Genomic DNA, 18,555 nt, shown 5'->3' on the forward strand with positions numbered 1-18,555 from the left:
CGGCTTTGTGAGTGGATGAGTTCCCCAAATCCCTTGTTTTTGTTCCTAGCCAAGAAAATGCTCAAGTAAAGTCGGTTCAGTCCTTTATTTTCCTATTCCTGACAACTTTACTACTTTTACTTTTTTGATATTTCGTCTACTAATTGCTGGCACATCATTCCTTCACCAGCTGAGGCATCAGATTGAAAACGAAAGTGTCCTTCTAGTTCAAGGTAGACTCAGGAGTTTTTATATTCCAATAATGGTCAAAATAGTTCTGTAATTTGACACTATTGGTATTCTCCTAAACATCCCATAAAACCTGCCTCTAACTCTTACATCGATATCCTTCTCCATACCTACCGCAGGGTGTTACTGCTTGTCGGATTCGTAATATTTTACCATTCTTAGAACTTTGCTGTTATGTAGGTCCCTATTGTATTTATTGACTAAGGAATTTTTGACTCTAAAGTGTGTGATCACTTTCTACATTCGTAAGTGAACATCGGTGACGTATCGATACGGTTTCACGATTATTTGCCAACATTCGACATTAAATTGGGGTATGTGAAAGCATAAGAAACCAATTTCATGTTATCAAACATAAGTCATTGTCTTTAATATCAATGAGTGGTGTCTTCTCGAAGGTTTTATTTGTATAAAATTCTGATACTTTTCCTGAAGCCTGGTGTGAAATAATGGTTTAACAATACTTACACGATATGTTAAACTGATGCGAAAATTATGTAAAATATAAAATTTCGTATATTCGTTTCAAAATTTAGAAATCTGAATAAACTTTTTAGCTATCGGTACCTACTAACTTCAGGCTTGTGATAAGTGCTAAACCACTTATTATATTAGTTTGACTAATGCCCAACGTAAGAACCCACCTCAATGCTACCGCCATCTATGTTACTGAGATTGAACTACGTTCTCTGGTTGACAGCTATACCTAATATGCGCAGGCGCATTCTACAGACGACTTAACGTGTAGCGTCAATTTCAGTTCCATTGTTTACCATCGTATTACAGTAGCGTGTAATAATATACATTAACGTTTATTGCATGATTATCTTTAGGCACTCTGTTTTATTTGCTAAAAGTTGTACATAGTGTTTGGGTTTTAATTTTACTGGTTGAATAATATTACGTGATTAAAGCACGTAATGTATCAGAAATAAAGTTACTTCTGATACTTTGCTATTTCAGAATCACTAGGGGTTTACTAATAAAGCATTGCGATTCTTTTGATCTATATACTAAATTATTACCAAAAAAATTACTGAATGGAAACCGCTACTAGTAGGTACCTTTTTTTAATCTTTGTGCTTCTAGAAATAAAACGATAATATCGTCCTTCTAATTTATTTACAAACGTGCCCACAAAGTGATATAGCTCAAGACACATCAATGGGAAAGAAGTAAAGTCGGTGGGACACAGAAAATAAATACTTATATAATTTACAATTACCACTTAAATTAGAGTATTTCTACTAATTCACAAGAGGGATTACATTTTACAATCACAATGATCTATTTTCTACATTACTATCATTAGCATTGTCCTCATCAACGGTGACCTCGTCATCTGAAGACGTCTGGGTATGATTTCTTTTAATTTCTACATACTTCGGTACATAGTCATTAATACCCGTCACAGACTGTTCTAAACGCTTTTTCCTATCGTTTTCCGGGTCTGAGTCTAACCACGTATTAACGTTTTTGGAGTTTTGGTTTATGCTTCTGTAATGTCCATTTATTTGAGGCACATACGTCCAAACGGTCGTAGTAGCATCGACTGTTGCTGTTTTATTTTCGGGACGTTCAGTAGTCGTTCTCACAAATTCATTTTTCAGCTTGACTATGAGCGTGCTCGGTTGTTCAAAACCATCTGTGTTCTGCACTCCCGAACTTCTTCTACTAATTTCCATCGGTTGGGTGTTTGTCTGCGTTTGTTTTTCCAAGTATTGATCTGGTATTTTTGCGTCTCTTGCGTTGAATTGATAGACTTCTGTTGGTGCTGGCCAAGGGTATTCAGTATTCATATCGAAAAATGAAGTCATTGTTGTGACTTTAGGCAATGGTTGTGTTTCTGACCTCGTTTCAACAGGTATGTAACCCGAGCTACCTGCGTGATAATCTTCAATTTGTGAAGTTGACAATTCTATAGGAGCCTTCGTTGTGTATGGGTTTATCTGTGTAGATAACACTGTGGAATGTTCATTATAATTTGATTCGTTCTTGGAATCGAAGTTTTCATTAGAGTCGTACATTTTAACGTGTACTATCATTTGTGTTCCTGTTTCAATGGCCTTACTTTCATTTGCTTTGCTCTTCTCTACTTTATTTGCTTTATTTATTAAATTACTTAAATACCTTGGCCTTTTATATGGAGTGTAAACACGTCTAATCATGTTCGATTTTCTTTTAAATTGTATTAAAGGTCTTGATGTCGTTAAATATATACTATCTACAGACTGTTTAGTTGTCGGTGCCTCTTTTTTAAATGGAAATAAGTTTAGCATTACACTGAATGATTTTGTGGTACTAACTGGAGGTGTGACTGTTGTTGGTTGTATTGCACTAAAACTCTGTGGAAACTTAGTATTACTTTGATAACTTTCTTCACATGTGTTACCAAGACAATTCCTCTTGTGGTATGGAATCTGTCGGAACAGTGGATACTTTTTAGACATATCTTTCAGACTAGGGGTCGGAATGGGCGAGAATCTTAAGAATTCATCAGCTAACAGATTTACATCTCCAGGACTTTCTGGTTTGAAATTGAAGAGTGGATCTGCTAGATGATTAGATTTAAATTTATTTATATTATCTGAGCTCTCTTGCTGTAAATCTGACGAGGCATCCTTGTTGGAATCTTTATTTTCCAACATAGGCTCTATGTACAGCCCTGTAAAAGCTATTTGTGTGTTTGTTGTTGGTTTTGAGTGCATATCGCCAACTTTAGCATTTATTGTGGTCTCTAAATATTTTATGATTTGTCTTATGTTTTTTAACCTTTCCTCGTTCCTATATTTTTCGAACCAGGTTCGTGATCCATAGTTTTTACTAAACGGAAGAGGTGTTGGGTGTCTGTATTCAAAGTAGAAGGGTCTCGGACTCGTTCTCCTGACTGCATTTGTTTTATAAATTGGTCTAGACGTTGACTTTATTATTGTTACATTAAATCGTTTTCTTTTGGCGAGAGGCCCAGACGTTTCTAAGGTCGGATCGTAGTAGCTGCTCTCTTGTAAAGCGTTGATGAGTAGCGGCATTCGTTGGTAGTAGTCCTGATCAAAGCCGAAATAACTTCGGTCCAGTCTGTCGGCAAACGGTTGGTCGCTGTTATCTGTCCGGTTTACACTTCTTAAGCTTTGTACTAAACTCCATTCTACAGCAATCGCGTATTCGTAGATTAGTAGAATTACCTGAAAAAATAAATGTATAATTATTATTTATACTATCAAAGTACTTTAGTATGATAAAGGTTAATTACAAGTTTTAGTCACACAAATAAAAAACGTAGTGTATGAAATATATGTTTAGGTTACAATAACCAAAAACTTGGGTTACAATTATACATTAAATAATAAATACATAGTAGGTACATTTAGTCAACCAAGGCCTCTATTCCAAGTGACATTTCGACAGTCGTCCTCGTTGATAGAAAAAGGTCGAATGTATGAACATAATTAATTGAGGAGCTCGTGGCTAAGCTATAACCGCATAAATGAAACGATCACAGGTTAAGCTATGCTTGATGCGGTTATTCCGTAGATAGGTGACCATCTTTGTCGTAACGAGTTCCTTCGTGTTTCGGAAGGCACGTTCAATTGTGGGTCCCGGCTGTTATTCCTACATCTTTGACAGTCGTTACAGGTAGTCAGAAGCTTGAAAAGTATGACAACCAGTCTAAACACGGGGAACCGTGTTGCCCAGGTAACTGGGTTGAGGAGGTCAGATAGGCAGTCGCTCCTTGTAAAACACTGGTACTTAGCTAAAACCGGTGAGACTGGTAGCCGACCCCAACATAGTTGGGAAAAGGCTAGGCCAATGATGATGATGTATGAACATGACAGATATACGTCACGTGACTTATCGAGACATAAAGTCCACATATTTGAGCATTTTCTATTAACGTCAGCGTTTGTAGAAATGTTACCTAGCTACAAGAGCAGAAATATTAAAATGAGACTATAGAACAGTACATACTAACTGTTGGGATATACTTTTTTCTACTAAATATTTGGCAAATCAAAAATATTGTTGTTGAAATTTATATCGTAGTCGGGGTGATCATCTTGTCTCCAATCATTATTGCGTGCAATTTCTAAGTAAAGTGGTCTCATGGACGGTATCATTGATTCAGGAGCCTTTGACGTCATTTTCTCTTCAATTTTTGACACATCTGCTACTGTCGTTTCTTCTTGTTGAGTTTCTTTCATGTTAGATGCGTTCATATTAATAACGCCAGAATATTTATATTTATAGGCGGGTCTTGATTTTGGCTCCATCTGTTTCAGATAATCATCTTGGAATTCTTCTTCCATCAAGGTATCGACATTGCCTTGATCAAGCGTCAGCTTTGAGTCTACTGCTTCGGTTTTTGTTTCAGTCACAACGTTATCAGCTTTTGCTGTAGGTTTTTCGACATGAGATGTTTTAACAGGATCTGTAGAAGAAGTAGTTTCGATAGAATGCGCAATCGTTGTTTCGGTTGTCGTTTTATGTACCCTTGGTGAAAAGTTAACTGGCAGCGTAGGATTTACTATCATCTTCGAAGTACTTTTAGCATTCTGTTCTTTAGGAAGATAAATTAAATCCGCCATTTTTCTCATTGAATTCAAGTCTAAATCTTTCTGCTTATATACAGGGTGCAAGTTTAATTGTTTGGCTTTAAATGACAATTTATTTAAATTACTTTTAACTTTAATTTCCTTACTATTTGAAGACATCATTTTTGTTTTGATTAATTCTAAACTATGACTGTTTATGTTTTCCAGGTCGTTATGTGTTGATTTCTCAGTTGTTAGGAAGTAATCATCATACTCATCTTCTCTATATAAAGGTATAGTTGCTCGGTTCAGCGAAGGTTTGATGGTTATTAGCGGCTTTTCGGTGCTAGCTTCTTCATTCGAACTATCAATGAATTTGATTGGAACGAACATTTCTGTTGTTGGTTTTGGACGTTGGTTTCTAGTTGTTGCGCGATAAGGTTCATCGGTAGGTTTGACAATAGAATCGTAGTCTAAGGTATTTCTTTCATAATTTAGATAAAACGGTATCGGAGTATTTAGGTGAGCTGGAAATCGTACAAGCTTCTCGTTGAAATATCTGTTAGCTATGTAGCTTCCTTCTGTAGTTGTTGCCGTTTCTGTAATTATTTTACTTTTAGATGTGACGTCATCATTACCTGGCGCAAAGTCTGCTTTTGAGTTTTGAGTAGTTGTTGTAGTTCTTTCAGTTTGGTGTTCAGTGGCACTATATGTTGTGGTTTCAGTGGTACTTTCCGTGGTACTGGTAGAAGACTTGACAGTGGTTGTTTTATAATTCTGGTCATTGACCATTCTTTTCTTAGTAAGATACGTTACTTTTGGCGTGCTTGTTGTTAATTTTCCAATCAACCTGTGGCCCGTTGTTTTTATTAATCCCATTGAGAGTGTGGTCGGATATTCATTTACATATACTCTTTCACTCGTTTGTGTCTCAGCTTGAAGAGTAGTTACTTCACCTGGCTGATTAACAGTTTCAGTTTTATTACCACATGTATGAATGCCAAGTTTGTTGCTGATCATATTCGGAATCATATTTTGTATGCTAGCAATCAGTTTAGTCAAAAGCACTCCTAATTTTTTTGGGCATTTACAACTTGTTATGGGAAAATTAATATCGTCATTGTTTAATTCATTTACGTTTTGCTTCGTCTCATGTTTGATCTGTGGAATCTCTTTTATTTTTTCTACTTTCATAGGCACAGTTTCTGCTTTAAGTGGATTTTCAGTGTATTCATATTCTCTCTTTGAGCTAGAGCCAACTTTTTCATTAATCATTTTGTCGAAATAGTTCAACATTCGTTGGTAGTCTCTTATCTTTCTGATTTTTGTAAGATATTCTAGACGTTTCGTTGGGCTTTTCCAATACACGAGGGGCGACGTTTTGTAATCAACAGTGTAATGTTTTGACGTCGGCCTTTTTAGCCAATTCTTTGAATCGGAGAACACATTTGTCTTAAACGTGGTTTCTGCTGAATCTTTACTAACATAAGGTGCACTGGAACTTGAGTAGTCTTCGAGTACTTTTTCTAAGTATCGGTTTTTGTTCAATGCCTTTAACAAAATTGGCAGGAGCTTGAGTGTTGTTCTGTCGAAGTTTATTTTCTTTGTGAACTTCGAGTCGAACGATTTGATATCGCTCTCGTTCATAGACCCGAGCCAGTTTGGTTTCAGTGAGATCTTTTTATTTACGTTTGAATCTGAGTTGACGCTGTACTCATACACCAGTATGACACTCTGAAAATGAAAACAATACGAATTATTAAATTTATAACACAATTGTGTAGAAAATATGTAAATTTGCGCTGAAGCTCAATTAAAAGCAACTTAATTTAATATAAGTGTCAATTTATGAAACTTACCGGAATATAAATAACACAGTGTTTAATAAAATATAGTTTCTCAGTATTTTTAGTTAACAACATTAAATACCTAAATATTATAAGAAACTAATCCAAAATTGCAGAGGAGGAAACAATGGTTAATTGATAAAGTTCTTTTGCAATTAGACAAACACATAGATCTAAAAAGGAGCAATGATTAATTACTTTCTAGATTCAAAGTTACAGATAACTACATTGTAACTGTTTATGTTATACATGAATGCTTGTTCTGATTCTGAGTGTTTTTGTGCATGTATTCAAGACACATGCACAAAGACACTGTTTGTGTTTCACAGGAATTAAATTCCTTAACAAAAAGAAATTTAAAAAGAAGAGGACCCTAAATAATTACACTGAAAAGAACAAACATAAAAAATAAATTTAGAAGCTGATAAGAATGAGTTAAACAAATTAATGAGTAGAAGTTATTCATTTAATTAAACCTAGTTAATTTATCTCGCCTGCTGTTTCATGGAATGTTAAACTATAATAATGACTTAATATAACAATATTAACAAAGTTAGAGATTGGATTAAAATAATAAAACTAATTAACAATAACTTTTAGGTAATTCAAACGAATAATGCTTATTTCTTGCATTGTATAAAGACTTAAAAAAAATCAATTATTTATTTTTGAAAGTAAATTTTATTGCACCAGTAATAAAAAAATCTGTGAGTTCATTCACAGGTTTTTTTAGCGGATTAGCTCGTAAATTCAATAATAACTATAATATCAGTCGCTATTTAGAAATAACTGTTAGTAATATATTAAGTAAAATAAGATCATTGAGTAGGTTAAATGGAACCCTATAGCTAAGGCGACGCTGTCTGTCCGTCTGTCTGTCAGGCTGTACGGTCATGAATATGATGAGTGATCAATTTCAACATAAACTTCCATATTTACGGGAAAAAATAAACCTATTTGTATGGACTCCTCAGTGACACAAGACGGACTCACACTTAACCGGTTTTATGTGAACTAAAACTTCATAATTACAGTTTTAATTTATAGCTGCAGCTAATTTGGTAATAAAACATGACAAATAATGGGTTGAATATTTATTACTGACAGCAAATTAATGTATGCGACTTGTTAATAATATAATTAGACTCAACATGTAGGTAATTTGAACAATATGGTTTTTAATAAAAATGTCGTACTGTTTTTATGAGTCATTATGTCTTATAATGGCGTGATTTAGAAAGAAGATTTCAAGTAAATTTTAATTATCTAGGAATATTAATTCCATATTACACATAGTAAATCTCACATATCCACATAATAAACTACAAACAAAAGGAGTATAGATTTTTTCACCAAAACAGAAAATGGTTATTTTTCCTGATTTGTTAATATTCTTTGGGTTTTACATCCATTTTTACCGCATGGACATAACACTAATATAAATGCGAAAGTTTGAGTGTATATTCGTGGAATTAACTAAAATCTTAGATGAGTTAATTTTAACCCAGTTGCAGAAGAAGGATGCCCATTTGCATCTATAAGCGACATCAACGCAGGAAAAAGCGAAGGAAAATGCTATTTACACATAAATAAATAAAAACGTCAAATAAACTCAAATAATCCTTTTACAGACTAATAAACTGTCTGTTAATGACGTCATAGCTCTATGCTCTAAGTCAGAGTTATTGGTGCCAAGTGAATAAATATCCCACAGAAGCAAAGCTTCATAAAACTTTACAATAAGACTCATCTTGTATATTATATAACAGGGATATTCGTTTTTAAGCTAGAATGTCATAGATAACAATGGATGAAAAATGTCAAAGTTATAAGTCGATATTTTTTAATCTTCAGCAAAAAACCTTGCTGGTTTTCGTGGCAATAGGAAGTTTATTTTTTCAGTTAGTAAACAAAAAAGTGTTGTGCACATGCCTCTGTTGACTTACGTAACTTTTATCGAACCCACGTTGGTATGTATGTTACACAGTGTTCGAAGCTTCACCTCTGCGTTGTTTACTCTTTGCCCGCGCCAAAGAAAGCAGAAAGCATGCTTACGCTCGATATGTTAAGTACATACATTGTTCCAGCTTCACGATTACAAGACATTTGCATTTTATCTTATTGCCTTATAGAGTAGGTACGTGTGGTATATTTGTGTTTGCCACGCGACGAAAGTCTGGACGTGAGTGGTTAGTAAGTGGACTATTTACATTTGTTAGACTCGACTTTATGTCATTATCCTTTCGGTCGAAATTGCTAAATTTCTAAAGACAATGTTCTACTGAAGTATTGGGTCATAAGAATGTGGTATGATTGTGGAGTTTATTTCGTAATTTCTTCTTCGAAAGTGCTACTTTGCTTTGAATCAGTGATTTTTGATTGAGAATGAAATCTTTGTACCTACTATGTATCACTTACATCACGAATATTTTTATAACCCTTCGTAATTATAGTGTTGATGATTATTGGAACTATATTTTCTACATTTTTTAATTGAAAAAATCAATTTGTGACTAATTCTGTCTTTACTGTTGTTAACGTAATGACAATTAGTTTTAATTATAGGATTCGTAATACGTGCGTGTTAGTGTTATTAAATACTAATTTGTGATACGGTCAAGTGTGAGTGTTACGTGATTACTTGATGGTCTGTTTATTAAACGTCGAACTTAAAGATGAAAAAGGAGGATGTATGTCTGTCTGTCATTTCAACTGCGGCACGCCAAGACTAAAAGTGCCTAAAACATATCGACAATCAAAATAATTTTGAGATACAATTATACTGATAACAACGGCAGCCTAACAATCTAAAATCGAATTTCTCACAGCAAACATCAAAGTAGGTCGCATAATACATTTCTCCTCTAAAACAAAACCTCCAATTGTTCTTTACGTAACACTAAAACGGCGCGTGCGGCTAAAAGGAAGCGTATAACTAATCACAGCATTATAAATGTTTACAAAATAAAAAAGTCGAGAAAAAAGCAACAAACCGCAATTATGTACACAAACTACAACGTGCTTGGCATATTAGCGTGACGTCACTCCGGCCGTAACTGGCCCGGTATGTGTTTTGTAGGAGAAAATATTTCCAAGTATGGCGGTATTGTTGCGCGGTATTACTGAGACCGATAAAGGATCTTAAAGTGTAGTTGCTGGTATTTACAGACGTCTTCAACTTTATAGGGAAGATGTGAGTCAGGGGCTTAATGATTTATTTACTTGTATAAACAATGCATCGATGATGAATGTCTTTAGTAGCTAGCTACAAGCAATACTGAAAAATACAGTTGAAAGTAAAAGTTGACGTATTGCAAGATGAACTTTGCATCTAATAATAACAAGATCAGTGGGGTCAAAGTAATAAAAGTGAAATTCCAAAAGACCACAAAATTTGTCACTGTCTTGTTTTGGCTTCATTTTTCAGCGAAAGCAAGACAGTGAGAAACCACAATGCATCATATAGAACATCATCATAATCAGTGGCCTCTTACATCTATGACAGATGATTGAAACGGCAGCCGTGTTAGTTTTTGTTTGGTCTTTGCTTTGATGGCTAACAAGGTTTAGACGGGAGTTGCAATGCCGGTAGCTAGGTCTGAATAACATTACAACTTATTCAATAAGAATCAAGGAGCGACAGAATTATCATCGCTGTGACGGGTCATGCTTGTCCCGGCAGAGCTTAACCATCGAATTATTACTATTTTCTATTTTCACATATATTTCACATTCACAAGATTTTTTGATGAGATCGTATTTTGTCAAAGTATCATTTAACGACATTTAACTCATGTATCTCTAACCATACTTGAAAATAAAATATAGCTACTGAAAAATAACTGAACATCGAAACGTTAGGCTATTCATTAGAGAACGATACTCGGAACAATCAATAGCCAAGATCATTTGTTTTAAGTCCATAACAAACTGTTTATATTGCAACAACTGTTTATAAATACACGTTATTTGTTTATGGAAGTATACATTGCTTCACCTGTCAATAATGCTTCCGTAATTCGAATTATTGCGGACATATCGCTTATTTCCTTGGAACTATATCAGAAATAAATCGAGCTTAAACTCTAGACTTTCTTTTAGTGTATTTGTTATTTATTACTGGAAACAATAGTAGACTGCCTGTTGTTGTAGAACAAAGAATATAAAACGTTTAAAAGAGTCGTGAAATGAAAAAATAATAACCTTACCTGTACCTATGCATAGGAAAATTGTGTGTGCAAACAGGAGCACCTACAAGAACTTTATTTTGAGGATTACTTACTCCAGATATTTAAAACGTTTTGCTTAGTTTCGAGTCAAATTTAGTCAACTGCGAAAAAAAATGTTAACTATATTTTTTTTTCATAGGAATCAATCATAAGTGTCTAGCTAGTGATTTGTTATTACTACCAAACTAATAAGTAGTTTTACATTTCCATGAAAAAGAAGTTCTTCAAATTCGTGTTAACACCGTAGTTTTTGAATCGTTCTTTACATAATTTTATATCACAAACTATGACTCACATTAGATTGCCGTTATTATGGCTTAGGCGGACTTATACAATATGAATGCGGTGAAGTTAATGCATGATAAATGAGAGTAAAGAAAGCTTTACGACCATACACGTACAGTCATGTGTGGAGTTATTAGCAACATACATAATTGTGTATTTCTATTCATCCACGGGCTAACTTTAAGAAAGGACTTGCACTATATTACGTAATATGCGAAACACGGCAGTGATATACCTAGCTAGCTTCAAAATGATATTTTTATTTACATGGTTAGAACATTTGATTTAACAAATAAAAGTGTGATGGTCGTTTTCAAAACTAGAACCTGTTATAAAAGTAACTACGAATAATAGTATTATTTTGGCCCATTTCAGGTTTGTTACAAAGTCAACTCAACGGAATATTGTCGTAAAAGAAGACAAAAGAAATTATAAAAAATACGGGACAGAATTATTGCCTAGTGAAATTATCATGTTAATAAAACTGTTCCTTTCTCTAGTTTTTGTTACCATCGTGTTGTAATCAGGAAGATTTAAATATTCAACCACACACAAATCAAGTGCCGTTATAATTGTCATAAAAACTCTCATTATTAAACGAAATGAAAAAAATACAGTTATCACTACAACACGAAACTTCAAATACTCTACACCGACCAATTAGAAGAAAGTATAATCCGCACTTAAAAATATTATATTACGAAGAAACACTAGATGAAAACTACGCAAAACATAAAAAAATATGCACTAAAAACCCACTCACAACAACAACAGTAACTGTGATAGCCGTCGATATAGCTGCGCACGCGCATCCTTGCCGTATTTGCCGCTTCCTCGAAGACCTGAGGAACTCCTCGGTCCTCGCATCGATCGTCCTGTAAAGCCCGAACTGTCGGATACGGGACCCACTGGACGTCACTGAACCCTCACTTGACATGTTACCGACTCATCACTAACAAAAGAATGGTCTGTTTGTTAGTACGCGCGCGTCCGACGCGTCCGCACTAGAAAATGTGGCGGAATCCGCGCACCGCGATAATGTGTTTTCCTTTGAGATTGTAGGGATGGGGGTGGGGGCTTTCGTTTTCGGATCGATATCGATACAATGTTTGGAATTGAGATTGGCAAAATATATTTTTTAGAAAGTGTAATGTTGTGTGGTTTTGAGTTTGGCACAGCTAACTAAAATATTAATTATATGCTTTAATCAATCTGTCTGATATTTTGAAAACCTCTATTAAGTATTATTACTACTTTTCGAGAGTAATTTAAGAATATCTTAGTGACGCCCAGTGAAAATATTCCTAGCACAGAATAAAGTAAAATTAATTCGTATTTAGAGCACAATATTAGGGTTAAACCATTCACTGAAACATTCTTGTTTTATTTACTTACGTCCTAGACAAATAAAACATATTGTTAAGATGAAATCAACATCGACATTTTCCCATCACTATTAGCTCGATGCGCGGACGCAGCGCACCGGAGCGTGCCGGCCGCCGCTCCCACACAACCGAATATTCGTAACACCAGTGAAAATCACAATTATATGTAATTTATTCACATCACTACGTATGTTTGCAGTAGTTACACTGTAAGGTTATTAAACAAGCAATTTTTGTTCATTTTATGTGTAATAATATCTTAAATAGTGCGGGGAATTTGTATAATAGACTTGAGAGTCTTGAAGTGGTGCTGTTACGTAATTTTCATTGGGCATAATACTGTTTATTGCTTAAATACTGAATCGTTAATTTTTTATGCCCTGTGCTGTTATGATTTTTTTTAAGTTCTTTTTTTATATGAGAATAACTCGGATCAAAACGCATAGTTGACAAATATTTGAATGAAAAAAATCTAATTCTTAGTCAGTAACTTGGCTAATTGGTAAAGCTAGGAGTCGCAGGTTCGAGTTCCGTCTGAGGCGTAAATGTTTCCGTTGTATTATTTTTATTTATTTATAAATATGCCGATCATAACATATTACCCATGTTTATATGTACCATATATTTTATAATATTATTACCAATCAATCATACTATAATCATTTTAATTATAATATTTTCCTAATCACTACCTCACTGAAGCTTTTCCACATCTTAATAGTTATTAAGAGTGAGAGTTACAAGAATACTTCCCTTATAATGATATTTAATATAATACTGAAATACACTTACTGTTATAACGAGCCGACAACTTTTTGCTACATTGTATTCATAAGGAGAATATCTACGGTCTAATTTATCGCGCGATTTTACGCCTAGTTAGTTAGATCAATTATCAAATTAGAGGTAATAAAACAATATCAGATTTTTAAACGATCAGTTTAACGATTACCGCGTAGGACAAGCGTTTGTGTGATCCATGAATGCTTCTACTGAGTCTGGGTATCTTTGAGCATGTGTAATTAATGTTTGTGAAACCTTTCGATACAACGATTAAATTTCTTTTTGCGGGAGCCGTTCTAAACACTATAAAACAATATCTATATTTGTTTGCTTTGATATCTAACGTTTAGGTTAGTAAGACGAATATAATATTTACTAGCTGTTGCCCACGACTTCGTCCGCGTGGTTAGAAGATATAAGTTAATAATTATTTATTGAACGGAAGCCCTCGAAGATGAATAATTTTCTCAGTTTCTTCCACATTTTACATTGTAGCTTCGCTCTTATTAGTTGCAGCGTGATTGTATATAGCCTAAACCTTCCTCGATGAATGGTCTATTCAACACAAAAAGAATTTTTCAATTCGAACCAGTAGTTCCTGAGATTATCGCGTTCATACAAACAAACAAACTATATACTATAGAAGTATAGATATAGAATAACTTTAATTGAAATTCTCTGGGATGAAATATCATTACCTACCTGGGGGTCCCGATTCTGCTATTTACAATGGCCCAGAACTGAATGAATTTGTCAGTTTTGACACAAAACTGCTTTAGATACCTACTAAAACATTGGCTTGGGCGTATAAAGAATTTACTTAATTATAATACAGATTCGAGACGAAACCGTCACAGATATGATAATAACCTTAACTACATGAAGGAACGTTCTTTTTTCAGCCTTCATATTTTAGCCCCGAAGAAAACAGACGAATTTCCTTATACTGCATCTCGTGTGTTGTGATTCCAAGCACTATGCGGTAGATAGCAATCTTTATACCGCATGATGGAGCTAAATGAGTGCACTTACCTCGGTTGAGCGAACCTCCTCACATATTGCTGTCAATTTTAATTATAACCACTCGTATGGTATATATTTTTATCGAGTTTCATTTCACTTCACGGTCTTGTTACCTCACGGGATTAACTGATATTTATCTATAATATACTATTATTTTTAGTTGTATACTAATTATAACTAGTGACTTGCCGTTTTCAGTCATTTAGAAGGGTCATTCATACTCCCGCAGAGGTAAGTCAACTAGACTTGCTTGTACGCTGTTGATGATAACTAATTTTATAGTCACAAGTAGGTTAAGCCTTTTTTAAAACATGATGCCACATTTCTGATGGCTGCTAATCTGACACAATTGTGCTCATTTTAATAGGCAATGCAGGATTATATGGCAAAACGGAAACGGATTAGAGTGTACTTATTTCAGTTACAAAAATAATATACAGTAATAATATGATTCTAGGAGCTTGATATAATATTTATTATACACTAAACAGCAAAAAATATATTTTTACTCCATCGAGCTGCTGTCTATGAACAGTCCATGCATTAATATGTAATTTATCCGGCGATAAGACTATAAAAAGGTCTTGAAAAACTTGTGAATTAGAAAGGCATGATAATTACATCGCAGAATGTGTGAGCTGTCTCATATAATCGTCAACCAATCATTGTTTATTTTGTTAAGTAGTAACGACCTCATCTCTATTATGTTGTTTATCTAACTGCGAGACCAACCAAAAGCAATAACTACCTACATAACTATTTATTTGGACCGCTTTTGTTGAAAGGAAATTTTTATACGAACGTAAATGGCTAAATGTCATATAAGTAGTATGACACTAAATTATTTATATTAATTTAGTTATCTTTAAACATTAAATGTTGAAACATTTAATAAAAAGCATTGTGAAGGTAATTTTGAAAATGGCCTCAACTAAATTGCATTTCTGTCACTTATGACACTGTGACTGTTGATATGTATAAATTTTCAATTCCTATCAAGTCCTTAGTGAAAAAATGTTTTATAATATGTATGATGTTTATAACAATGTTAATGAACTTTCTAATTTATTCATTTTTTCTGTATGATGGTTCGGTGTTACGAATTAATCTAATGATTGATGTTTGAATTTACTACTTAGCGTGATCTATTCACTACTATTTTTACTATTTAGCTTATGGTTTTTTCAAAATTAATGTGTAATAGTAATAACTGTAATAAGCGCGTCTACACAATAAATAATTATGGTTCTGTTCTTTTTTCATATATCCGTTATCCATATATACGTTACTTAATGTTGTCTCATATTTTTTTTATCAGACCCAGATAAATTTATTTAAAAACTATATAATTATATTTCCTGCATTTTCGCCAAGAAGTTACAAACTGAAGGTAGTTTGTTCCTTCTTTTGGTGTTCTTGAACACATGAATTAAAGGGTATATGGAAATTTTATTGTGTTGGCTGATGAACGTGAAAATGAAGTAAGTACATTTTAATTATTCAAATCATTGGTTTTATTTACAAATATACTTAACATCTATATTAAAATAATAACATAAAATTAAAGTTCGCAAATTGTTTTTGTCTCTTCTTTTATTTATAAAACGATTCCTTGAAGGTTTATCGCGACGTCTTTAATTTACTTAAAGTTTTTAATAAAATTGCAATTATAAGTAGGTAAAATTACCAGAACTTGAAATTGGCAAACTTGAAACTATTTAATAATCCTATTTTTTTAGTGGGCAGTGATATGAGGTATTTTTCCCACGTTTTTATACTTCCACTTTTGATTTTTGCAACCATTAAACTATCATCGCTTAACCTCTCTTTTTTCTAGAATTTAAGTTACAGCTTCAATTAAGCTGAAGTAGAATAGACTAAAATATACATCATAGATAAAAAAATTAACAGCTGTTACTTCTGTTCGGTGCTTGGATTCTGCTGATGCCATGATGGACAGAATGACAAAATTACTGATGTTCAATACTTTTAGGAACAATAGTTTTCCGTTGAATTTTTCGAACTTTGAAGTAAAGAAATCTAAATGTTATTACCATTTACTGTGTTCTTGTATAGTTCAGACATGAGAGCCTATATAAGGGAATGCACATGCGCGCTCGGTGCTTTTCGGGCGTTGCAGCAGGACGTAAGTGATCCCATATTATTGTTAATTTATTAATTATTTTTATCGATGTAAATGTTTAATTTTATGTTCCTTGATTGCTGATTCAATTAATTATCCTTACTAATGTAATTAATAGTTTAATTTCCAGTGTGAATAATATTGTATTTGTGCAGTGTTTGTTAAATTTAAAATCGCCATTTTGTAACGTGTTTGCCACGTGCATCCGATTTGTATTGCAATGATTTAACTTTGGTGTTGATTATATTTTAAGTAATTTAAATTGAAGTGATCTTGCTTTTTTCGACCACTTGGTTTGTTTCCTGGATCTTGTTATTCTTAGCCTTTATTGATTTGTGCTTTTTCTTACAGTGAGCCAGAGTCCTACTGCATTAGCTGACCTGCAGCAGCATGGTGAGTATAATGCTTCGTAAATATTCTGGTATTCTTAGTTCTGTATATATGTCCGCCACTCTTGATCGTAGGATAAACGTTTATTTTTCCCATTTGTCTCTTTTTCAGCATTAAATTATTTTGAATTTCCGTTTAAGCTTTTTGAGAATTTTTGCATACTTTAGACTTATCAACTTTCCAATTATCGCTTGCACCACGTGGTCGGATGAACTTCCCTTTTTAAATTAGTCGATCGACTAATAGGAATCTGCCAGGAAACCTTACATAGTCATAGTTTATAGTGAGATTGTTACAGTTGTAATAAAGACTGCCCGATGGTATAACCACGTGGTACATGCACTATTAAGAAATGATTTTACTTCTCCCCTAACTGTTAGTCCTAGGTACAGATCATTATCATTAGCTTCAAATGAGTTTCATTGCTGCGCAAAACCCAGTCCATGTTCCTTCTTTTGGTCTTGTAGTTTTGGACCAGATATTCTAATCAACTCATTTTCATAATTCTCGTTTCTCATCACTCCTAGCGCCTCAGAGTAAGAGCGATTATCTCTGCTGTGGAAAAAAACACTACTGCACACTGTACAGCAAGCAGTTCGTCCTGCACCTACAACTGCACGTCTTACTATCGTGAGTTTGTGGTTTGCTCCTTACCTTGTACTAACTGTATATCTGTTGTCGCAGGCAGGATCTGTTAGCAGCAGTCCTGGCAGCGGCGGCAGGCCAACGCGCCCGAGGCCGCGGACGCCGGCGTCGCCGGACGCCGCCCGCCCGCTCGCTCGGCAGCGCGGCTCACGCGGCTCTGGACGAGCCCCGTGCAGGGGAACGCGCATTTTTTTTCTTATTTTTTAAAGGTTAGTTCTACCACTCTCCGTTCTATTACATTATCAACTCTTTATAAAATTTTTGTGCACCTCGTGTCCACGTGGTGTACAACACTGTCACAATAACTTGACGCATCTATGGAATGCGAGTCCCACCCGCTTCCCACCGCATAACCTCATTCAGCATCTTTCTGATGTTGCTATATTGTTTTTGGATATTATTGTTACGTTTTGGTTGCAGTGATATCATCAACACCAAGCGTCAAGCTAATGTGACCATGTTGTACTCGTTTCTTTCCCGTATGACTATAGGCCATTGTGTACAACAGTAAGTTGGTTTTCTCTAGAATTATCAGACGCTACGGGCTGGTTAGCATAGCCCATTTAGTTCTCGAGAACTTATTAATCCCTTGGTTTTTTGTGCTAATGCCTAATATTGCCAAATTGAATTTACATTTAAATTTCCTTTTTGTTTCAGATTACAAACTTATTGGATTAGACACGTAGATTAAGTTACTTCGGTGGTGGTTAGAGTATTGATATAAATCCGTTCCTGTGAAGTGAAGACACCTCACATACTCACACTTTTCCGTTACATGTATTATTAAGTTACAATTATAATGTAGTTCGAATGTAAATACAAATAAGTTTGATAATACCTTACCAGTCAGCAGGTTTATTGAGTTACAGTTAGTTTTGCAGTTATTGTTTTTATTATATATGTTAAGTTTAGTATTTTCTATTTCCACTCCGCTAAGACATCTTGTTAAAGTTTGTTGACGGTAATTAAGACGTTTTGTTACAGAATAAATGAGTTGTGATTTCATATTTTCTTTGTTATTCTTTTTTCCTTACCTCCTTCCATCCAGAGTCCGAAGTTCTGAGGTAA

At 34.2% G+C, this 18,555-nt stretch overlaps 1 protein-coding gene and 1 long non-coding RNA gene across 2 annotated transcripts; one reads left to right on the forward strand and one right to left on the reverse strand.

Annotated features, from left to right (window-relative positions):
* Positions 1-1,333: 1,333 nt before the first annotated feature.
* LOC113495339 lies at positions 1,334-12,133 on the reverse strand. The gene is made up of 2 exons (XM_026874020.1): positions 11,882-12,133; positions 1,334-3,410 (listed from the first exon to the last, which is right to left on the reverse strand). Exons 1-2 carry the CDS (start codon positions 12,053-12,055, stop codon positions 1,506-1,508), a joined length of 2,079 nt encoding a protein of 692 aa, XP_026729821.1. The 5' UTR covers positions 12,056-12,133; the 3' UTR covers positions 1,334-1,505.
* A 4,292-nt stretch (positions 12,134-16,425) lies between these two features.
* LOC113495010 lies at positions 16,426-18,494 on the forward strand. The gene is made up of 4 exons (XR_003400692.1): positions 16,426-16,455; positions 16,804-16,845; positions 17,527-17,696; positions 18,145-18,494. It is a non-coding gene; the product is annotated as an uncharacterized LOC113495010 (long non-coding RNA).
* Positions 18,495-18,555: the final 61 nt, after the last annotated feature.

The sequence above is a fragment of the Trichoplusia ni genome, chromosome 6 (genome assembly GCF_003590095.1).
Source record: "Trichoplusia ni isolate ovarian cell line Hi5 chromosome 6, tn1, whole genome shotgun sequence".
In the NCBI taxonomy this organism is placed as follows: domain Eukaryota; kingdom Metazoa; phylum Arthropoda; class Insecta; order Lepidoptera; family Noctuidae; genus Trichoplusia; species Trichoplusia ni.

Bases quoted from the DNA above. Each gene is read 5' to 3' on its own strand.
- LOC113495339 (XM_026874020.1), bottom strand. From the start codon at position 12,055: ATGTCAAGTGAGGGTTCAGTGACGTCCAGTGGGTCCCGTATCCGACAG. The intron at 3,411-11,881 runs GTGAGTGGGTTT...TTATTTTTTCAG, and splicing joins TCACAGTTACTGTTGTTGTT to GTAATTCTACTAATCTACGA.